We start from the raw sequence: 22426 nt of genomic DNA on the forward strand, positions 1-22426 counted from the left end.
TAGGAAAAAACTAATAAATTTAAAATTATTTTCTTTAGTTTAATTTTCAGACTTTTAAACAATGGCGCCAAAACTCATTGCGACCATTTCAGGCGAATTTCGGAGGAATTTCGATATAACATCCACCAGTAGCCACGATTTTTTCCCAACGATTTTTTATGGATAAACATGACGAAAACTGAGGAGGAATTGATAAAAATCGAAGATATATCTTAAAACATGCCTACACGCATTTCATCGACCGCCATAGAGAAAATTCCGAATAACTAACGACAGGCAGCTCGCAAGGTAATAGATTTTGCATGTAAACTTGAATAATTATTAGCTTTCAAAGGATGTTTATGGAACGAAATTATCTCGCTTAGTTTTTTTACAGACTGCCGAAAAAGTCCAATGTTTGTCAATGCAAACGATAGCATAATGACTAAAATGTCTAAATTAAGAAGAGTATAATTATTAGAAAACACTGCAAAGTTTGTACTTTCTTTTGCTGATCACATGAGGCCAGATCAGTGTACAAGAGCAGACAGAGTGTCAAACTACGTACAGAGCCATGGACAATAACAATATTCCCGACCATTACTGTAACCACGAAGAGAGCAACCATAATCAACAGATATGCAAACGATCAGTAACCTTTTTCTCATTTGACAGGAACAGCGACGAACGCGCCAATCATCAAAAGATCTTTTTGTACAAATCAGAGTTCAACAACAATTCGGACACGCGCGACGTCATCCATTCGACCAGCTCAACTAGTTCCGTCTTCTTTTTTTTATTCAATTAATGTTTACGAGTGCTTCGTGAATGAATTTCCGCATTGCAGCGTCTTTACAAAGACGCAAAACAGCTTCGCTCGATCGAGCAATAAACAATTGCCAGCAGTAAAGAAAAAAAACAAACAAACTTCAAATAGTATAAATTAAGCTACCCAGACCCGTATCATCTAGCCGCATACAGTGTGTGCCACAACAACACCATCCTCCTCAAACACACCTGGCTGAACGTGCCAAATTGGCTACCCAAGTGACATTGTTTTTCCCCCCAGTGGCACGAAGCAACAGCGCCAGATAAGCGGCGGCACGTCACGATCACACTAAAAACCCCCGGCCAAACTCAGTGGGGTGAGGGAGTCAGAAGCATCTTTTAATCCCAGCATGATGTCAACATTCCAATGCATGCAAGTTGGCACTGGCCGGGCGGGTTTAACTCGGTTCGCTTGCTGAATCAAGTTTCGCTTGGAAATGGTAACATCATGATCAAATCATTTCCTAACCCATCTTCGGGGTCCATCTTGCGGGTGAACGATTACAATTGCTCTCTTCCCTCGGGGGGAGGACAGGTTTTAAGACGAACGAAGGCCCCGCGGGGCAAATCGTTCGATCCATGGCGGTATTGATGCAACACCCCATCGAACGGCGGGCGGGGAGAGGGTGGTTAATTGCAAGTGACAAACTGCAGTGTGCGAGGGGAGGCTCGCATCAGCAGAAGAACCAACGTTACGTCAGGAGGGCCGCCTGAAGGCACATCCAAGGGGTAGGCACAATATTTCCTAAGGGTGTCGCGCTAGCGCTTGACGTTTAGATGTTGCTACAAGGTAACGCTTTTTTGACTTGGTAGGGGTATCCAGTGTCGTATAAGTAATTTTATTCGCTTAATAATATTTATAGTTACAAAAAAACACAAACTCTTCCTAAACATCTTGCTATTTCCCACTCAGCTTGTCACTCGCCTCGTGGCAGCGAGGTTGTCCCCTATCGTCAGACGAAAACGTGCCCCAGTTTGCAAGTTGACAATAAGTTCTCCTCTCCAGCGCCACCCCGTCTGCCAGCCTCTACAGTGTGCTGGTGTGTGGAGCAAACGGTTATTAAGCAGCTCGGCCCCATGCGCCGAGAAGCACAATCATATTGAGGTCAGGTGAACACCGACTCCGGTTCGACCCTCCATCATCCTCATCTCGTGGTGTGTCGTTTTTAGAACGTTTACCTCAATCCGGGCCTGTTCAAACGGGGGTTGAGTAACACTTTTTATCAACCTTTTGCTTGACTGTTTGTATTATTCAAAATAAATGTTTCGTTTAACGTGTAAATATTTTTACCCCCGCAAAAAAGGCTTCTTTATTTTATTAAATAACTGTTTAAGCAATTATTTAACAAACTTCTAGAACTGTTTGGCAATCAAATCGCTCTTTGCTCGGCTATTTGTTATTTGATTTCCCCCCGCTCCATCCTGTGCCGTAAGCGTAAATCGGGTTTCCAGCCGTTGCGACCGTTCAGCTCTTTCTATTCGGGTCTTCTAAACAAAAAAAAAACGCCGTGCTTACTGCGCTGTGAACGTGTGGTGCACGGTGCATCGATTCGGCGATGATATAATGAAGAGCCGAAGAGCTCACCGTTGCTGCCTAAGGTCTACCAGCATTGTGGGGTTGTGCATTAGATAATGACTTATTAAACGTCGAGCCAGACGGTGCCGAAGAATGCATTTCCTTAAATCAACAGCAAGCAAAAAAATCACGTATACACGTGAAGCTAAGGCGCGTATTGATAAAACATGATGAACACATACACACACACTCTGTTGTGGGGAATTGCAAGAGCACGAGCGATCATACAAATTATGCGACTTTGAAACAACACCCCGCCCGCGCCGTCTTACACATCGCATGGTGTGTCTGGCGGGACAGCGCCTTGAACGATTTGCATATTTTCATTCTTTCCAACCCTCGGCAGTGGCAATGCCGTGAGGCACGTCCACACGAATCACAGAGACAGACACACACACACAAACACACAGAAAACAGTCACAGCTATAGACTGAAGGAGAATGGAAATACCAACATAGGACAAGCCTGTTCTGTGGTGCTATTGTTCGCTTCGAGCAGCACCATCACAATTCTGTTGCGTGGAATGGACCATACATTAAACATTATTCTTCGCAGGCGCACACACACAAACACTCGTTTAAGAAAGGAGAGGGTGGTGGCAAAAAATAAACAGCCAATCCCCTTCCCCCTTACAACACAAATCACCGATCGTACGACCAGCAAACATATTCGTCGCCAGTCGCTTTTCTGTCGACGTTAAAAAAAAGGGAAATTCCTTTCACAAGTTTCACATTCTTCAAATCTGCTTCAACACACACAGAGCATAGAAAGGGGGGTGGTAGAGAAACACCATCGGAACGGCTAGTAACAAAACAACAACACACACCGATCAGCGATCGTGCTCACCTTCGCTCCGTCTCTCACCCACACGTACGGTCGGGACGGATTTCTGCGACAAAAGGTTGACGTTTCCGCACTAAAAAAAACCTCTGCTGAAGGGATTGAGGATTGTGTTTTGTTTAGGGGGAGGAATGGAAAAGTGCTAGCATACATTAAAAATCCACACCACGCACTATTTTCACGTTCATATTTGCTTTGCAAATAACACACACACACTCACACAGTGCGATCTGGCGCGCGTGATCATTGCTTACTTTGAGCACCGTTGCATCCTCTTTTTGCTCACAAAATCACTTATACACGCGTGAAGTCAGATTTTCACAGTATCGTCACCGGATATGCACTTACGTGCTGAGCTATTTTAAGGCACACGATCACACATCGAACACATATTTTGAAACAATGACAATCACAACACCTTTCCAGCACCGTATGAAGCACGAGAAGCAGAAGCTCCGGACGCGAGCGAACCGAACACTCGAAACGAAACAAATGATCTCGGACCTGCAGCCGTACGGAGGCACCACGCATCATCCCCACAGGTCTCGTGGGGTTGTGTGCGAGAGACGTTCGTAGCTTTGGCAAGGGAGTTGAACTTTCTAGGCGCACACAAACGCCCATCCGAAAGGGTGAGTGTGTTGGTATCGCAGGGGTTGATTTCGGGAGCTAACCGAAGATCTGGTTATTATGGTATTTTTTTTTTATTTAAAGGCATAAAATATGCTTTTAAAGGTGGATATGATGAGGTTAGTAAATAATTCGATTTATTTTCATGACATAAACACTGATACTTTTGTTTCTAGCTAGTGCAGATTTTATGGAACAAATCAAGTTAAAATGAAGAAAGACTATAATCCTCGATCAAGCAACGAACCCTGTACAGGTGTACGTGCCTCTACAGGTGTGTAAGTGTAGGTGTGTTTTAAATGATTTGCTGGTTAGAGCGATGATCGCGTTTCATCCGGGGGTACACAGATTAAGGGTAGGAGCACGGATAATCGAGCTTATCTCGATTCTATCTAATGCAATCTAATCTAATCGAAATAAAAATTAAGAAATGGTTATTTTGAAAGTCTGTAATTTATTTTAAATATTTGTAAGATCATAACTCCCACGGTGAAATGTATGAAAAGCCTTAATATAGTTTGTTTTATGAAATTATATCATTCCGTAGATCACTTTCAGATCGAGTCAAACGCCTGAATGTAGGCAATATTGCTTACAGCTTGAGTTGTTGAATTTATTGCAACAGAATTAAGGGTTGGTTTTCATGTTACAGGAAGCATTTATGCTCAACCTGTATTTGAATAATTTTTCATGAAATTGTTCAATTATTTTATAGCTCCAAATACTTTAATTATCGTTTTATTTCCATTTATTATTAATAATATTGCACTCCTCTTAAAGATATTATTAGTGATATTATTTATTTTAAATTGCTTAATGCACTCGCCAGGCCAACAATAAAATAATGTAAAAGTGAAAACCTTCATTAACTTCACCATTGTGCGGTTTCTTTTGATTTTGACAGATATCTGAAGTGTTCGTTCGGGTTCCTCCCACCACGAAACGAACCCATTGCAATTCACTTTCATTCGTGTGCGATCGTTGCAGTGTTGGTGCTGTGTTGTTGCTGCTGGCAGCAGATTCAAGCAGCTGAAGAAGCCACCAAAGATCGTCATCATCATCACTTACCAAAACTTCAACGCACAAGCAACCAGTTGCGTAAAGCAGACGAGCAGCTTTACCGTTCGTGCGCTTAAATGTCGTGGCATTTGCTACCCTTGCGTCGTAGCGTAAGGTAATCCACTCCACACGATGGAAACAACAGTGAGTGAAGCTACGGACACGACCACAACCGCAGTGCGTAGTCGTAAGGCACAGAAAAAGGCACAGAAAGGTAGTGAAGAAAGCGCCACCGTGAACGAGCAACAATCGCCCTCGATGGAGACGGCTGTGAACGTAAGACATCACAAGCTGAAAAGCGACGAACCCGAGAAACGCTCATCTGCGGAAGCAATCAGCGAACGGAATGGCGCTTTCGAGGAAGGGGACGATCGTTTCAGCATTTCCATTCGCCTGCAGTTCAATGCTGCTACGGTGGGTCTGTTTTTGCTCTCGTTCCTGACACGGTTCTATCGCATCACACACCCACGGGGCGTTGTGTAAGTGTGAAAAGTGTTTTCTTACAAGATCGATGATGGTGTGCCTAACAAATCAATCTGTTTTCCAGCTTCGATGAGATACATTTCGGAAAGTTCGTCTCGCTGTACCTCAAAAACACCTTCTACTTCGATCAGCATCCTCCGCTGGGGAAGTTGATGATTGCAGGCGCTGCCGGAGCAGTCGGATATAGTGGAAGCTTCGAGTTTCCAAAGATCGGCAGCGAATATGATGCGGTAAGCATAACGTGGCGTGGAATCATTGGAAAATTCGTCAAGCTTAGCTATGAGAACCAGTTTTGCGACACCGCAACGCACACACAATGGCGACACAAATGAGCAACGCTCGCGCGTCCGTCTGTGGAACTGGTTTGCGGGCTAAAACCATAACCTTCGCTATTCCGTCGAAAAAGGGCGCGGTGGGGAGCTTAATCTCATGCTGCTGCTCCTCCTACCTTCTTCAATCAGTGAAGATGAAAGTGAAGACGCATCTCGGGTTACGTGCATACTGTTTACAGTAGATTTTAACAAATCTCGCTCACCTTGCAATGCTTGTGTTTGGTGCGGATGGCAAAGTTTCAGTAATGTTTGATCGAGTCCCGGATGAAAGTTCATTGGAAGTGATGATTGCTTTCGTTCGTTTCTGATGATTGGCTAAATGTCAGTGTCAATGTTTGCATGACAAAGATCACGATCGTTTGAAGTGTGCGAATGTTAGAAAGGAATGGAAAGAATCTCAAGGTCTAAGCAGCACCATTAATCATCTTTACAATCTTCAATAAATCTCTTTTCAGTCCGTTCCTATCCTTGCGCTACGCTTCGTTCCGGCATTATGTGGAAGTCTACTGGCACCGATCGTCTACTCGATTCTACGCCAAGTTAAGCTCGGCCAAGGTGTCAGCATTCTTGGTGGACTTCTTATCATTCTAGGTACTTGAAACGCTGCCAATCAGCAAGATCTTGTGGTCTAGATTTCTCACAAATGATCCTTTCCGTTCCAGACAATGCCCTCTTGACTCACTCTCGCTTTATTCTGATGGAATCGATGCTGCTCTACTTCGCGGCGTTAGGAATCCTGACCGTGCTGAAGTTCCTCCAAGCCCACCCATTCTCCGCCCGCTGGTGGACACTGGGCACGATCGCGTCCGCCTCACTAACGGCAGCCGTTTGTGTGAAGTTTGTCGGCTTCTACAGCTACCTGCTGGCGATGTACATCATCGGACGACACGTCTGGATGGAGCTACCCGATCGTCGCCGTTCGAACGCTTCCATCCTGCTGAAAGTGATCACCAAATCCCTGCTCATACTGGGCGTATCGATCACCGTGTACATCGGCTGCTTCTATCTGCACTTCGCCACACTGTACAAGGCAGGACCGCACGATAACGTCATGACTAGCGCTTTCCAGGCATCGCTGGAGGGTGGTTTAGCATCGATCACGAAGGGACAGCCACTGCGCGTACAGCACGGCTCACAGATCACGCTCAAGCACACGCACGGGCGCGTCTGCTGGCTGCACTCGCACACGCACGTCTACCCGATCAAGTACAAGGATGGTCGCGGCTCGAGCCACCAGCAGCAGGTAACGTGTTACGGCTTTAAGGACGTCAACAACTGGTGGATCGTGAAGCGCCCGAACAAGGACAGCCTGATGGTAGACGATGAACCTGACTACATCGAGCACGGGGATGTGATACAACTGGTGCATGGTGTTACGAGTCGTGCGCTAAACTCGCACGACGTTGCCTCACCAATGTCCCCACTCTGCCAGGAAGTGTCGTGCTACATCGACTACAACATCTCGATGCCAGCCAACCTGCTGTGGCGCGTAGAGCTTCTCAATGGCAAAGAGTCCAAGAACAAGTGGCACGCCATCACCTCCCAGGTGCGGCTGGTACACGTAAACACAACCGCCGCACTCAAGTACACCGGCGAACAGCTCCCAGACTGGGGCTACAATCAGTTCGAGGTGGCGGCCGATCGGCGCCAGCAGACGATCGACACGATCTGGAACGTGGAGGAGCACCGCTACACGCAGCACAAAGACAAGAAGGACGTGCTGAACAAACTGCTCGCCACCGAGATGATACCGACCGAGCCGACGAAGCTGTCGTTCTGGAACAAGTTCTCCGAGCTGCAGCTGAAGATGTTGCTGCACGCGGACAAGCTGGAGAGCCACATGTACTCGTCCGAGCCGCACGAGTGGCCCCTGATGGATAAGGGCATTGCTTACTGGATCGATGGCGACTCGAACGCGCAGGTCCATCTACTCGGCAACCTTGTCATCTGGTACTCGGCTACGATGGCGATCGTACTGTACGTGGCGTTCTTGGTGTTTTATCTCATTCGTAGAAGGCGTGAGATATACGACCTGGAACCGGTTGAGTGGGATCGATTCCGACTGGGTGGTGAGATTTTCCTTGCAGGATACCTCATTCACTATCTGCCGTACTTCTTCATGGAGCGCACGCTTTTTCTGTACAACTATCTGCCGGCGCTGCTGTTTAAGGTGATGTTGCTCTGCTTTGTCGTCGATCACTGTCAGCTGGCGTTGAGGAAGTTTGTGAAGCAGTCGACATTGGTGATCGGTATCTTCCGGGCAATCGTTGTAGCCTGGTTTTCCGGTGTGCTGTACTTCTTCCAGCGATATAGTGTGCTGAGCTATGGAACTACCGCTCTTTCGGCAGACGATGTATTGGAGCTGCGTCTGAAAGATACATGGGATTTGATCGTCCACAAGCCTTAGGCTCTTGTTTAACAGTTATAGTACTAATAATACTCCATTTTCGTTGCGAAAATATATTGTTACCCAAGCCGTCTTTTTAACGATCGTGTCTTTGTCTATGTTAACTCTCCCACTAAATATCACAAAACAAGGATTTTAGGAGGGAAATTTGGGAATTGGAACTGTCGGTTTAGATCATATTGCATTTTTTGATCGGGGAACGGTGACCGTTAGCGTTAAACCGTTAGCGTTAGATCCAGTTTGTTCATACCGGTTCTATAGTTACTAGAATAAGTACACAACATAGGAGAACTTCAACCCAATGAGACATTTTGGACCTAGCTTGAACAAAAACTCGGCTGTCTTGCTCTATTTTCTATACTGCACCTGCTTGCACTCATTCGCGAGCGTTGAAATAAACCCTCCCGATTTCATGTTCTCGCGAATTGCCTGCTGCTGTAAGCATGTATGCGTGAATGTGCAGCGTTTTTCTCTGTGCTTCCTCTTCTAACCCCTCGTTTGTACTCCCTTCTTCCATCGATTCAATGCGCGATTCCTGATTCGACCGCACAGTAACATTTGTAAGGTTTTGTGACAATGAGATACTGTACGAAAATATACACAACATTTTCATTTAGTATCCGTGGTCCACACGGAACGCCGATACCTCGAACACCACCAGGAAATATCAGATTCTCGATATTGGCGGTGTGATGGTGTGATGGTAAATGTGTCATCGTTCCCCCCCCCCTCTTCTCCTCCTCATTAAATTATATTCAATTCACTTGCTACATCTCCTCCCCTTTCCTCTTCTCCTAGAACTCATACAAATGAAATTCGAGAGAGAAGTGGGAGAGAGGGAGGAGCAATTAGCTTTTTGCTCTCTTTCAAAAAATAAGTCCAAAATTGTCTGCCTTTGGGTACCAGTATGGGTACTGAGATAGGGCCCCATCTCAGGTCCATAGTTTTACCCTTTCATCGCGTTTTGGTCGTTTGGGGAGAGGCGTTCGGACCGACACGAAAGTTTTACCAAGCGATAGCAGGTCACCGAAATAACGTTGTACCTAAGGTTACCTGCTGTCGCAACAAGGATGGAGATCTGGTCAGTAACCAGCCAGAGGTCCCCTCGCGGTGGCCTCAGTACTTTGATGAATTACTCAACGACCAGTTTAACGAACAGCTAGAAGCGCCACTAGCAGATAGTGTCATGCTACTGCCACCTAGCATAGAAGAAACACAAAAGGTTATCCGTCGACTGAAAAATAACAAGGCACCCGGAACCGACGGAATTGCAGCTGAACTGGTCAAGAATGGAGGCGCAACACTAGAAAACGAGATTAATCAAATCGTTACTGAGGTGTGGGATAGCGAATCGATGCCTTGTGATTGGAATCTCGGCATCATCTACCCCATATACAAGAAGGGAGACAGGTTGGACTGCAACAACTACAGGGGTATTATGGTGTTGAATACCGCCTATAAAATATTCTCCCTGATCCTTCAGGATCGCCTTGTCCCGCACGTCGAAGAGATAGTTGGAAACTATCAAAGAGGTTTTCGAAACGGAAAATCAACCACTGATCAGATCTTCACCATGCGGCACATCTTGGAGAAGATGGCTGAATACAGACACGACACATACCATCTCTTCATTGAATTCAAAGCCGCATATGGTAGCATAGCCAGGATAAAACTGTATGACGCTATGAGCTCTTTTGGAATCCCGGCCAAACTGATAAGGCTAGTGTGTATATTCACGAAAAGGGGCTGGCTGTGATATATGGAGGAAATTTGAATGGGAAAGTGTACACCTTTATCGCTGGTCGGTTTGCAACTGTATATTCGTTTGTCCTTTTTTGTATATAATATTTCATGCAGTTCATCATTCATGTAGATCGAGCAGTTTCTAACGTCGAGTAGTTTATAACCTAATCTTAGTTTCCTAACGCTTTGTTTTATGCAATTCAAATTTATGTTCGAAAATAATTATTCTAATTCCAACAGCTAGTTAGAATGACTATGACCAACGTCACATGCCATGTGAGGGTGGATGGAAAACTCTCAGGACCTTTTGCTACCACCAAAGGTCTGCGCCAGGGGGACGGGCTTGCTTGTCTCTTATTCAACCTGGCGCTAGAGAGGGCCATCCGTGACTCGAGGGTGGAGATTACGGGAACCATCTTCTATAAGTCAACCCAGATCCTGGCATACGCTGATGATATAGACATCATTGGTCTGCGGCTCTCCTGTGTAGCAGAAGCCTACCAAGGGATCGAGCAGGCGGCAGAGAGCCTCGGATTGCAGATAAACGAGGCAAAGACCAAACTGATGGTGGCAACATCAGCGGGCCTACCAACAAACAATCAGAATCTACGTAGGCGTGACGTGCAGATAGGTGAACGCACTTTTGAAGTCGTCCCACAATTCACCTATCTTGGGACATAGGTCAGCAACAACAATAGCATGGAAGCTGAGTTGCGCGCAAGGATGCTGGCTGCCAACCGGTCATTCTACAGCCTAAAAAATCTGTTCACCTCAAAGAACCTGTTGCGACGGACGAAGCTGGGACTATATAGTACCTATATAGTACCAGTACTCACATACGCCTCTGAGACATGGACACTGTCCATAGCTGACGAAGCCCTCTTAGCCGCGTTTGAGAGGAAGATGCTCAGAAGGATACTTGGCCCCGTATGTGTGGAAGGACAATGGAGGAGCCGCTATAATGACGAGCTACACGAGATGTACGGCGACCTCACTGTCGTACAGCGTATTAAGCCCGTTAAGTCTTTTTAGGCCGTCCACAAGGACAGAGGAGGCGTGGTAGGTGGCAAGATGACGTGGTGAGATGAGGGGGCAAATTGAGGTGGCAAGATGACGTGGAGGCGTTCGCCATTAAGGCCGGGATAACAGACTGGCAGACGAAGAACCGTGAGTGGTTTCGGACACTCCTGAGGCAGGCCAAGACCGCAAAGCGGTTGTAGCGCCGGATAAGTAAGTAAGTAAGTAAGTGTAATTTAATCCATACGAAATTTAAAAAAGCCGATTAAACTTGTAAGCTTTTTGAGTTTGCATCAATATTTCATATGCTTTACAACATATTTCTGATTTACTTCTTTATTTAGAAGTATAAACAGGGAATAATGATTAATTTTAGTAAAAATAAAAACAACAAAATGCCTTAACTTTTTAATGAAAAAGGAACTGTATAGCGGGCTACTTAAGTTAAGCGTTTATATTTTAGTAGAAGAATAGTTTTACAGATTCAGTAAATTGTTATTTAGTTTTGTTTTAATTGAAACTTTGTGATTACTGCACAAAAAATAATACACAATATTCAATGAATACTTTCAAGTTAACTTAAGTTAGTTAAGTTAATATATAAAGTGAGCAACTGAAAAAAGCGTAACCATGGCAGGTCATCTTGAACCAGCGTTCCGCGTTCCGTTCTTTTTCTCCATATTAGCAGGTTCGTTTCTTTCCTCAATTTTCGGAACTATTCTCATCATTATTTCCAATTATTAACACTGGAGAAGCGGGCTTCATTCGTAAGAGCGAGAAAATTGTGTAACAACTGTCTATCTCCTGGACATTGGGCGAAAACGTGTAAGTCGAGATTCAGGTGCACTCATTGTTCTGGTAAGAATCATACTTTAATGCATGGTCATTTAAAGCTGGAACAGAGCGTTCAGCCACAAGATCGACGTTTCGATAGACATCACGGGGTAACCAATTTGACGGCTATTAGTATTCCGGTAGCAAAAGCGAATCAAGTGTTGCTATCTACGGTAATTATAAATGTTAAATCAGTAAACGGGCAATGGATTTTTTGTGAAAGCCCTATTAGATAATGGTGCTCAAGTCAATTTGATGACAGAAGCCCTGTGTGAACGACTTGGTTTGGCGAAAAACATAAATAGCATACGGCTGTTTGGTGTTGGTAGGCGGAATGTTTCTACCTCGAGATCCGTATCCACATCAATTGCTGCTCAATAAGTGGAGATGGATGCAGCAGATGGATTTTGTGTTGATGCCGAGGATCACTGGATATCAACCAATTGTAGATGTAACAGCAATAAGAACCAACTTACCTAGAGATTTCGAGTTTGCCGATTTTATTTTTGATAAAATGCAAGTCGAAGGAAAACGACCTTATAATAGAAAGGCCGAAGGACCACTACCAGCTTTAGTAAAAACTGTCTTTGGTTGGATCACCATGGGTAAAATACAGTGCATCCCTCGATGTAATATACCTGAAGCTATCGTGTGGACTGTCAGCGATGAGTACTATTTGGCCAAACAGGGAAACAGAACGCTTTTGGGTAGTTGACGAGTTACCAGTATCAACTAAACAATCTCAAGAATAACGTGATTGTGAGGAGCATTTTAGGCAGTATCACAAAAGAGACATAGAGGGTAGTCACTCTCATTGTGTAGCGGATTGTTAATCCAACCACATTTTAGGAATAGACTGAAATTTGGAAGCAGGACGCACTCTCAGCTGCTCAAATAGAAACAAAAGGGCCCCAATGGGAACCAAGAACCACATGGGAAACCACGGATCGGCTGGAAGTTACGCGGTCTTCAAGGTGAAGTGTATGAAACGAACCAAAGAATCGTTGACACTGTGCCGAAGAATGCTTCAACGGTCACTTGACTTTCCGGTATGTGATGTGGGGCCGGATTTGCTACTGACAGTGATGGAGCTGATGAAAACAAAAAAAAAAAAAACAAAAAACAAAAAAAGCCCCCAAAAACATTGCCCTCTGACTTCAGACCAGTGGTATGCGCCCTCCTCCACCGGAGAGGTTTGTTTGTGTTGGCATGAGTCTCTAGTGGTTGCGTTGATCGTTGGCTTGTAAACACTTACCCCCAGGTGGCGGTGGTCGTAGTGTGAGATTCAGCTCATCGTTGGCCAAGTAAGTTGTCGAAGATCAGTTTACCGGCAAATGGCGCTGAAGTGCTCGGCATGATTCGGAGAGGCTCTAGCCGCTTTCGTGCTGCATGCGTCATGCTTCTAGCGTGATTGGTACTAATCAACCACCGTCCACGTGATTCTTCGTACGCCAAACCTAAAAAAAATCATACCCAATGAGGTATGATACTGCCCAAGTGCTACTGATCGTCAGGGAGGATCGGTTTAGGTAGCGCAAAGTCCATTCGATGGAGCAGGAACAACACAAACGACGAGGAAGCAAAAAAACGCATTTCTACAATTCCGCCAAAACAAAAAAAAACAATGTAAATAAACTTAACTCTTGGGGGATTTGGAATGAAGTAGATGTGCGTGTTGAAAGATGACTCAGAGAACAATAAAAGCACCGTTCGCTGGCACAAGAACTTTTATTCGCTTGCGAACGGTACTCGCGAGAGGATCCTACCTTGAACTGGTACTGAGAGATGGGTGATTTAAGTGCCCTGCAGGAAGTGCTAACCAGTGGTGAAAGGATGAACTGTGTGCAAGAGTTTTATCGCGACGCTACCATCCTGATCACCGGTGGCACCGGGTTCATTGGCAAAGTGTTGCTGGAGAAGTTGTTACGCTGTTTCGGGGTGAAGACAGTGTTTCTGCTTGTCAGGGAAAAGTGCAACAAAACGGTCGATGAGCGATTGGATGAGGTGTTCGAAGATGTGGTTAGTGTAGTGTTATGTAGTGCGCGCTTTGAAATTGTGATTTCAACTTGATCTTTTAATCGTTTGCCAGATATTCGACGCAATCAAATCTTCCCCACACAACGGGAAGCCTCTGTTCGCGAAAGTGATCCCGATCGAGGTAAACTTCCAATCGGATCAGGTTATCTCGTCATCCGATCACCAGCGTTTGCTGGCGGCCCAAGTGGAGGTTAGTGGTGTGATCGTGCAATCTTCTAGAATTGTTAACTGAATTTATCTACACACTGCTCACTTTTTCTTCACAAGATTGTGTTTAATGTGATGGCATCGGTCAAGTTCAACGAAGATATCGAAACGGCTCTCAACACGAATGTGCTGTCGTCGCGCAAGTTGTTCCTGCTAGCTCAGCAGCTTCCCCACATCCGCTCGATCGTACACGTATCCACATTCTACTCCAACTGTCACCGATCGCACATCGAGGAACGCATCTACGAGGAGCTACCGTTCGGTGGGTTTGAAAACATTCTGGCCCTCTTTCGCCATCTAACGCCGAAGGAAAAAGATCAGCTGAAACCGATCATCCTTGGTCCGATGCCCAACAGCTACACGTTCAGCAAGCGCTGTGCTGAGGTGATGATACAGCAGCAGTTCAGTGGCTTACCGATCGCCATCTTCCGGCCACCGATCGTTTCTTCCGCGTACAATGAACCAACGCCCGGGTGGGTAAACAACTTTAATGGACCGGCGGGTATGGTAGTACCCGTTATACGAGGCCAAGTGTACTGGTGCTACGGTGCGGATGATGCTGCAGTGCACATGGTTCCGGTGGACTACTGTGTCAATGCGCTACTGGCTGTTGGATGGGAGAATGGACAGCGGTAAGACCGGGTGACAATTGTAGACGCAGAATCGAACATTGATCGATGCTGGTTTTCTAGGAAGCGGATGCAGGAGTCTACCATGAGCAAGGTTGTGCCAGTGTACAACTATGCGTTTCGGGACAATGTAGTCCGCAATCGAGATATTGGAGCGTTGCTTGCGCTTGGAGTTGATTCCACCTTGGGCAGGATATTTGGGTGAGTGAACAAACTCTTTCTATCAAGTTCCTTCGCACTATTATATCATTGAGTCGATTTTTTGCAATCTCTGCGTTTGTAGACGTTACACCATCCACGTGACATCATCCCTCTTCATGAGACAGCTGTTTATAAATTGGCTGCTAATTCAGGCCTACGTTTCGGACACCTTCAACAAGCTAACAGGCAAAAAGGCAAAGTAAGAACGAACAGCTCCTCTTGTCCTTCGTCTTCTTTAACAGTAATCCTCTATTCTGCTTCCATTTCAGAAACTACGACCTTATCAAACGAGTGGTAGCGCTGGAAGATTCTACCAGCTACTTCCGCTGCAACTCGTGGACTACGGAGAATGACAACATCCGCCAGCTGTGGGATAGACTGTCGGAGGACGAAAAGCGATTTCTACCCTTCGACGTGGAAACGATCGACTGGAAGTATTACTTTCGACATTTTGTGAAAGGTGTTGCCGATGCACTGAAACGACATTGCCTAGCAAGACAGCGTGCTTGTAGTCCAAAGCCTTGCTGCTGAGGAAAATGCCACCAACAGCATTAACAGTGGGAGATCTACTTTATTAGCTTTTTAATTAAGCATTTTAAAGCATTCCACAGGACGCTACACAAGATTTTGTTACCTTCACCCCCGGAAGCACATTATTAAAGCTATGAAGCTACAATTCCTCTATCAGTGGAGTCCGTCTTGGAGGTGGTTTGGGGAACAGTGTCATCTCTTCCGTCTCCTGTTTGGTTTGCGCCTGTGCCTGCTGTTGTATCAAGCTGACGGTATCTTTCTTCAGCTGTTTGATCGCATCCGGCAGCTTGTCCTTGATAACCTTCTTCGGGCGGATCAGCTCCCGGAAGTCAATTTCCGGTACATCATTGCCCACCTCTTCGATCGTCAGACGAACAGCATTCGGTGGCGGTAGATCGGGTAGTTGACGACGCAAAGTAGATGTGCTGGTCTGTGCGACTGCATTCGTTGGTTCTATACGGAGGACATCACAGTATACCTTGTAAGCCTAGGATGTATAAAAATGTAAGATTTAAAGGACGAAAATGGAACAATGGTCGAGAAGAATCAAGCCGAAGTACCTCTCTTCGTTTGTCGGTGGAAGTTAATGCTTGCGCTTTTCTTAGAAGTGCCTTAACATTCTGCGGCTCGAGAGCCAAACATTGGTTGCAGTCAGCAATTGCCTGATCGTAGCGTTGCAATTTAATATCTAAAATAGAACCAGACAAGCGATTATAAACATCAAGAATGTTGTACGACACTTACTACAGTACAAACTAACACTACTTCTAAGTTAAGGTACTCTCGGGGATAAACCTCAACGGGTAATAAGACAAAAATACAAACGTAAGTCTCACTTACTTGCCATCGCTCTATTATTGAAGCAAGCAGCGCTCGGAAACAAATCCAAACTCTTGCCGTACTCCTCAACCGCTTCCTTAAACTCCTTGGCGCGGAAGTAATCGTTCCCCTTCTCTCGCAGCTTTCCCGCAATCACCTGCTTTTCCTGCTGTGACAGCTTCACCTCCGGCGGAAGCTCAACAATTTTCGGGTGCTCGCTGTTTTTCTGGTTGTTTAGCCGTACCATCTCACGGTGCCGCTCCTCGTCCAGATCCATCTTGAGCATTTCCGTGTCGGCATCGAACTTGTCCCACTTGTCGTAATCGCAGTACTTAATCACCTTCGATTGTGGTACCCTTTCCGGTTCCTCCTCCTTAGCGAAGGGGTCGAATGTTCCTCTAATCCTCGGTACGGTAGTATCATCCGACTCGACCTGTGCCGAGCGTAACTCATCTGTCAGCGTTTTCATCCTGTACTCCCAGTCGTGCAGGTTGTTGGAGATTTCCCGCCATTGCTCCTCCGGCAGCGTGTGCTTTGTCGCTAGTGGTTGCTCCTTTCGTAGTAACCTGCTCTCGGGACGGAGCGATTTCAGACGTTCCTCGGCAAATGCGGTAAGCTGAGGGAAGTAGCCTTCCTCACCGGAGCGCAACACTTTTACGATATTTTCCACCTCCCGCCCGTTGGTGCATTGGCGAATGTACTCAAAGTCCAGATGTTCCAATAGCAGGTCGTACTTCTGCAACAGTCTTGCCGGTTTGTTCGACATTCTGGTGCGTTTGAACGTTTGAACTAAACTGAGCGTGCGACCACGGAGGAACGGCCCGAGAACGTACGGGGGCAGCTGATATGCAATGTAAGCCGTTGCCATGGCAACTTATAGCATTGGTGTACGTGTTTGTTTGGAACGAACGCGTGGTTCCTTCGTTATTGTTTGGTCGATATCAAGGCCATAGACATTCGAAACGATGATTATTTTTATTTTTTCACACATAATAAACTATGTAAAACACATTAAAAATAAAATAATCCTTTTGGGTAGAAGTTTATACTTTATTCACCTACAATAAACTTGAAGCACATTTTACGACATCAAAATTATGTAAAAAATAATAACTATTGTTAGTGTTTGATACGCACTGTACTACTCCCCTACCTCACTCCTCATCGCTACTGATAACGGCGGCACGTCGACGCACTTTCTGAGATTTCGATCGATTTTCTGGGCTCTGCCCTTCTGCGGGTAGCTCCGATGCGGAGGATCCCCCACCGGTTGTTTGTTGCTTGGGGGAAGCTTCCGTCTCCGAGTCATCGTCCGAGATTACAAGCCGTGTTTGCTTTGGTGCTATTGTTTCCCCCATATCGTCCCCCTGCGAGGATACACCGCCGGTTGCTTGCTTAGAGGTAGTCTCCATGTCCGATTCATCATCCGAAATAACAAGCCGCGTTTGCTTTGGCGATATTATTTTCACCTCATCGTCCGACTCAGCGAGCTGCGAAGCAGACGTTCGCTGCTTTGAAGACTTAGCTGTGCTCTGTGACTTTACGCGCTTGTTCTTTTTGCGCCGCTGTACTAGCGACACTTCCGACGTTGCATCGGACGAATCTGATCGGTTCCGTTTGGAGGTTGCAGCTGTCGGGTTTGCCGGACGATCTTCATCTGCATGATCATCTTCCGACACGATCAGCGGTGACATCGATCGCCGTTCCTCTTCGTAGTGATTGTTCTTATCCATTTCATCTTCTGAAGCAGCTGAAGGCGAAACAACGCTTCGATCTCCCGCTTCCTCGTCTTCATCCGCTGCTGTCGGTGCTTCACAGAAAGCAGTTAATATTTCCATGCGCTTTTTCAACTCTTCCGGCGTCAGTTGAAACGGTATCCGATGGTAGACGAACTGGAAAGAAAAAGATCATGTTGTAAAAACCTATTAAGTCAGAGATTCCCTTCATTCTCACCTGTCGGCCAGTGTCCATCACACCAAGCGACCGTAGCAAACGCTTGAATTCCGGTTTCTTCAGGGCAGCGGTTTGGTACGGTGCAATCGGAATCATCGGAACCCCTCCCTCGGTGTCTTCCGATGGATCCGAGTCTTCGTACAGACTGCGAACCTCTTCGAAGCATTCGACGATCCACCGTACGGCTTGCTTCATATCGTCGCCACGGAGTGCTTTCAGGTTTTTCTTCACGAGCGGCTCATTCAGCTGCTTGTTGATGCTTTGATTGAATTCCTCCTCCTTCTCCTCTTCCTCCTCTTCGTCGGAGGAATTGCTATTCCTTTGGTCGTCTTGCGACGAACCATCGCTACCGCTCGCTCGCCGTTCCTTGTTGGCACGCCGCTTTGATGGCATTATTTCGGCCACGTCCGCAATCAATCCCAGGTAAACCATGCGCCGAGCGATGGCCGGACGGGTAAACTTCTTGTCGAACGCTTCAGCAATGCTTTTGAGCGGGTTTTTGTCCAGCCGCAGCTCCTCGTACAGCACACCGAGCTTGCCGTCTTCGTCGGCCGTCCAAGCGTTAGCCTTTTGCTGCCGGTTTGCGTTGCTCTTTTTGGTCGGCGCCTTAAAGGTAAGGCCCATCTCCTTCAGCTTTTTCATCACGCCACGCCGGGTGCGCGTTTGATCGATCAGATTTTCAAGCAGCCAGTCGATAACATCTAAAAACAGAGCACAACAATCAATCCAAGTCCGGTAAGGAAAGTAAACAAAGGGGAGAGAATTGCCTACCCTGATCTGTTTGTGGATTTTCTTGATTTTCCATAAACAAGCGATGCAGCTCTTGTTCCTGCTCTTCGGTCCATGCTTTTTGGGAGGCTGTGCTTTTCCTGAAATCGTATCCAAAACGCATCGTAAAATTTAACTCAAAACGTTCATCGATTGGTACATACCTTCCATTGTCGTTGAACACCTCATCGTAGCCTATTTCCAGTGCGCACGCAATTCGCGACGTTTTGGCAAACAGCAGCTCGGCAAACAGCAGTCCACCATCATCCTCGGCCCCAGTCAGCACCTTCTGCTGCAGCTGACGCACGGTGTAAATCGCAAGCCGGCGAAGTTCGCGCGAATGCTCATCCTCGATCGCGTTCAGTACAGCTTGAAATATGCGTAAAAGTGACACCTGAAGGTAAAATAGCATTAGATATAGCACTTCGACAATTAAGAAAGCATTTCCTCACCTGAAACAGCATCGAGGGCATCTTATGCTCGACACAAATGCGGTAAAGCAGTGTCACGGCTGCCTTCAGACATGTGGTCTTGATCTTTTCCCAATCCGTTAGCACCGTCGTACAGGCATAAACCACGCGATGGTCTACTAGGCTGTATAAAAAAGGATTTTAATTGAATTTGAGGAACATAAATTAAGGAAGAAGGTTCATCGCTTCATACCGTTTGGAAAATTCTTCAAATTTAAAATCCTTTTCCTCATGCTTAACGATTTCTGTAACGTACACAAAAGGAATATATAAATATTTCAGAACCAAATTCTTCCAGACACTGCTTACCTTCCTCCTCCAGTTCATCTTCTTCTTCTGAATCGTCTTGCACCTCACCATCATTATCGTCCGCATCAGTCGCTAGAAAAAGGAAGAAACAAAAACCATTACTCAACACTATTGCAATCGATTACGGAGCGAAAAGCCATTACCGGAAGACAAATTGGCGGCGAAAATGTCTTGAAGCGTGATCAGATCCTCATCCTGGGTGGCAGTCTCGCTGCCAAAGCAGCTGCTCGTCGTCCAAACCGATCTGTGGAGGGTGAGTTTTAATTATTAACAACATTAAACCATTGTGCAAGAAAGGAATAGAATATTTAAGAGCGTACCTTGCAGCATACAGCATTTTGATTGCCTGTTCGTAGTTCTTTTTCCTCAGCAACGAATGGATACTCTTCAAACAATCTCCTCTGGAGGATGGGGAAGAAGTAAGAAAGGGAAGAGTAAATAAGTAAGAGGGGAAGAATGTTAGAAGGCATTTCAGGATGGTCTAAGGGAAAAGAAATATATTTAAATATATTTAATACTTTTGCTCCTCAACAGGAACGGAAGAGGCCGAATCGAACGGCGTGGGTAGCTCCTGCTGCTTAAGTTCACCATTTTCCAGCAACGAGGCAATGGTTGGTGCTTCCTGCAGCCAGCGATTTTCGATATTTTCCTGGAAATTGGAATATTAACGAAATAATGAATTGAATTTTGGGGAAAAAGGACAATGATGAATTACCTCTTCCTCTTCGGTTGTTTTCTTACGGGGTTGCTTTTTAGCCTTCTTGCGCTTTGCTTTCACCCGCTCCTGTACGCGCACCGTGCCCTTGCAGAATCGCTGCAACATGCTAAAGAACAGATGCGCCACTTCGATGACATCTCTTAGATAAGCTCTAAAGAATATGGAAAAAACAAATAAGCAAACTAATCGCTCATTCAGTCTTTTAACACTCACTTTGTATGTAATGCTTCCTTGAAACTCGTCAACAGGTGAAGGGTCGTTTCACGATACTCTACGACGTAGAAGATGTTGTTCTGCAGTACCGAGAGAAGCTCGGAAGCCGCTGTATCCTTAATCTTTTCCAGCGCATGCATATTGTTTAGTAGCTCCCGGTAAGTCTAACGATAAAACACGAAAAATATACAAATAATACATCTTTCTTTGACGTTGCTCGGAATTTACCTGTATAGTTAGATGCAAACGCCTTGCCCAGACCGCTTTGCGTGTTTTATCCGTAGTGATGTTCTCGGTGTACGTGTCCATGCGTGTTACCGTCCAATGAAACGTGTCAATGTTTAAAGATTCACTGGAAAATAAAGTATCACGTGTTACAAAAACATTATCACAGAAAGAAGCCCTACCAACAATACCTCACTAGTTCGATTTTAAACCCACTGTGCCGGTTAAACTCGAGAAAGAACCGTATGGCCCACAGCAGGTACGAATCGTCATGAAACTCCGACACCGACGTCCCGTGCTGGCTCAGATAGCGCCGTGCCTGGCGCACCATATTGTTGTACACGCGCAGAATCTCCATGCAGTACTCGCGCAAAAACAAGCGCACCGAAAAGATGCTCTTCCGTTCGAACGTTTCCGTTTCCTTCGCGTTCCGGAACGACACCTTCTGGCGATGCTTTTCCGAGCTAAAGTCCATGCGCATTATCTTGCCCAACGACTGGTGGCAAACGGCATCACTGTCCGAGATGGATTTCACATTGTTGAACGTGTACGTGCCACGAAACCGCGAATGACGCCCAGCGGGCGGTTTCCCCAAGGCTGCTGGTGTCGTTGCTGCTGCTGCTGCTGCCGTCGGTTGACGCGCCTTTATCAGCAGCAGCTCGTCCGTCTTCTTCTCGGTGTTCGTACGCTGCAGCGTTGCATCCGCCAGATGGACGGCCGACTGTTCCCGGTAGGCAAGGCTCAGGATTTCGAGCGTGTGTATGAGGAAGCGGTTTTCGTGCGGCGAACCGAGTATGTATAGTATGATGTCCAAAATGCCAGCCTGGTGCAGCGCCCACAGCAAACAGTCGTGCTGGCTGGCATCGTTGTCGAAACGCTTCTCTCTTTCCACGTTCGCCGGTACCTGCAGTACGTTCCGGATCAGCACGAGAATACGTTCGATGATGAGACCGTCCGCTTCGCTGCGCAAGGCCCAATCCTGGAAAAAGGAGAAACAAACCGTAAGAACAAGAACACCATTCTTCCACGACAACACTAATCATACCGTGTGTAGAATCTTCTCGAGCCGATCGCCCAACACCGACCAGAAACTTTTCAGCGAGAACGCTTCCTTGTACTCCTCGCAGATCTCCATCAGCCGGATGAACTTCCGCTGCTCGGCCGCATCCTTCGGATAGTTGCCGTTGTACAGCAGCAGCGTGGGAAAGGACAGATTCACCAGCAGCCGGAGCAACACATCGACCACGTCCGGCTTGTCGAAGTTGCTGATGACCATCGGTATCAGATCGGTCTGCACGATACGCTTGCCGCCGATGTAGCGACGGCATTCGTGCGCCGGGCGGTCCTGCTTCAGAATCCAGATCAGGTGCTTCAGCCCCTGTACCGCTTCCGGATCCATCTTGTACACCTCGCCGTCCATCCAGCCGAGCGAGGAGCAGACGGCATCGATGTCCGCAAAGTAAGCACTCATCGCGGGAGAGTGAATAAAAGCGAATTTTCACGCTAAATGTACATAAACACAAAAAATCAACACACGCACTTCACTGCACAATCGCAAGTTGGGTCGAGTTTTGTTTGAAATGCGCGGGTTTTTCCTCCGGCACTGACGTTTGACGAGCTA

General features: G+C 46.3%; 5 protein-coding genes across 8 annotated transcripts in view; 2 read left to right on the forward strand and 3 right to left on the reverse strand.

The window, feature by feature from the left end:
- The window catches only part of LOC120954952 (ral guanine nucleotide dissociation stimulator-like 1), a 37013-nt gene extending 33224 nt beyond the window's left edge, over positions 1-3789 (reverse strand). Inside the window, exon 1 of one of the 4 annotated variants that reach the window (XM_040375326.2) lies at positions 3642-3789. The gene's annotated coding sequence lies outside the window, so the exon portion shown is untranslated. Of the gene's footprint in view, positions 1-3229 lie in introns of all 4 variants that reach the window. The other 3 variants (XM_040375324.2, XM_040375325.2, XM_049610732.1) reach the window with 3 other exon arrangements.
- Positions 3790-4791: 1002 nt separating this feature from the next.
- Positions 4792-8211, forward strand: LOC120958418 (protein O-mannosyltransferase 1). Its single transcript, XM_040381214.2, has 4 exons — positions 4792-5388; positions 5457-5622; positions 6180-6315; positions 6387-8211. Exons 1-4 carry the CDS (start codon positions 5042-5044, stop codon positions 8129-8131), a joined length of 2394 nt encoding a protein of 797 aa, XP_040237148.2. The 5' UTR covers positions 4792-5041; the 3' UTR covers positions 8132-8211.
- A 5224-nt stretch (positions 8212-13435) lies between these two features.
- On the forward strand, positions 13436-15449 carry LOC120956227 (fatty acyl-CoA reductase wat-like). The gene is made up of 6 exons (XM_040377602.2): positions 13436-13744; positions 13815-13952; positions 14030-14601; positions 14662-14799; positions 14882-14998; positions 15069-15449. The coding sequence occupies exons 1-6, from the start codon at positions 13511-13513 to the stop codon at positions 15328-15330; spliced, it is 1461 nt and encodes a 486-aa protein (XP_040233536.2). The 5' UTR covers positions 13436-13510; the 3' UTR covers positions 15331-15449.
- On the reverse strand, positions 15351-17110 carry LOC120958165 (sperm-associated antigen 1). Its single transcript, XM_040380764.2, has 3 exons — positions 16171-17110; positions 15891-16018; positions 15351-15817 (listed from the first exon to the last, which is right to left on the reverse strand). The coding sequence occupies exons 1-3, from the start codon at positions 17015-17017 to the stop codon at positions 15470-15472; spliced, it is 1323 nt and encodes a 440-aa protein (XP_040236698.2). The 5' UTR covers positions 17018-17110; the 3' UTR covers positions 15351-15469.
- A 57-nt stretch (positions 17111-17167) lies between these two features.
- LOC120958164 (protein timeless homolog) lies at positions 17168-22405 on the reverse strand. The gene is made up of 15 exons (XM_040380763.2): positions 21851-22405; positions 20997-21784; positions 20809-20932; positions 20581-20744; positions 20365-20518; positions 20168-20298; positions 19970-20050; positions 19793-19893; positions 19650-19721; positions 19534-19585; positions 19323-19464; positions 19035-19264; positions 18874-18971; positions 18103-18803; positions 17168-18041 (listed from the first exon to the last, which is right to left on the reverse strand). Exons 1-15 carry the CDS (start codon positions 22274-22276, stop codon positions 17304-17306), a joined length of 4002 nt encoding a protein of 1333 aa, XP_040236697.2. The 5' UTR covers positions 22277-22405; the 3' UTR covers positions 17168-17303.
- Positions 22406-22426: the final 21 nt, after the last annotated feature.

Source organism: Anopheles coluzzii, chromosome 3 (assembly GCF_943734685.1).
Source record: "Anopheles coluzzii chromosome 3, AcolN3, whole genome shotgun sequence".
Classification (NCBI taxonomy): domain Eukaryota; kingdom Metazoa; phylum Arthropoda; class Insecta; order Diptera; family Culicidae; genus Anopheles; species Anopheles coluzzii.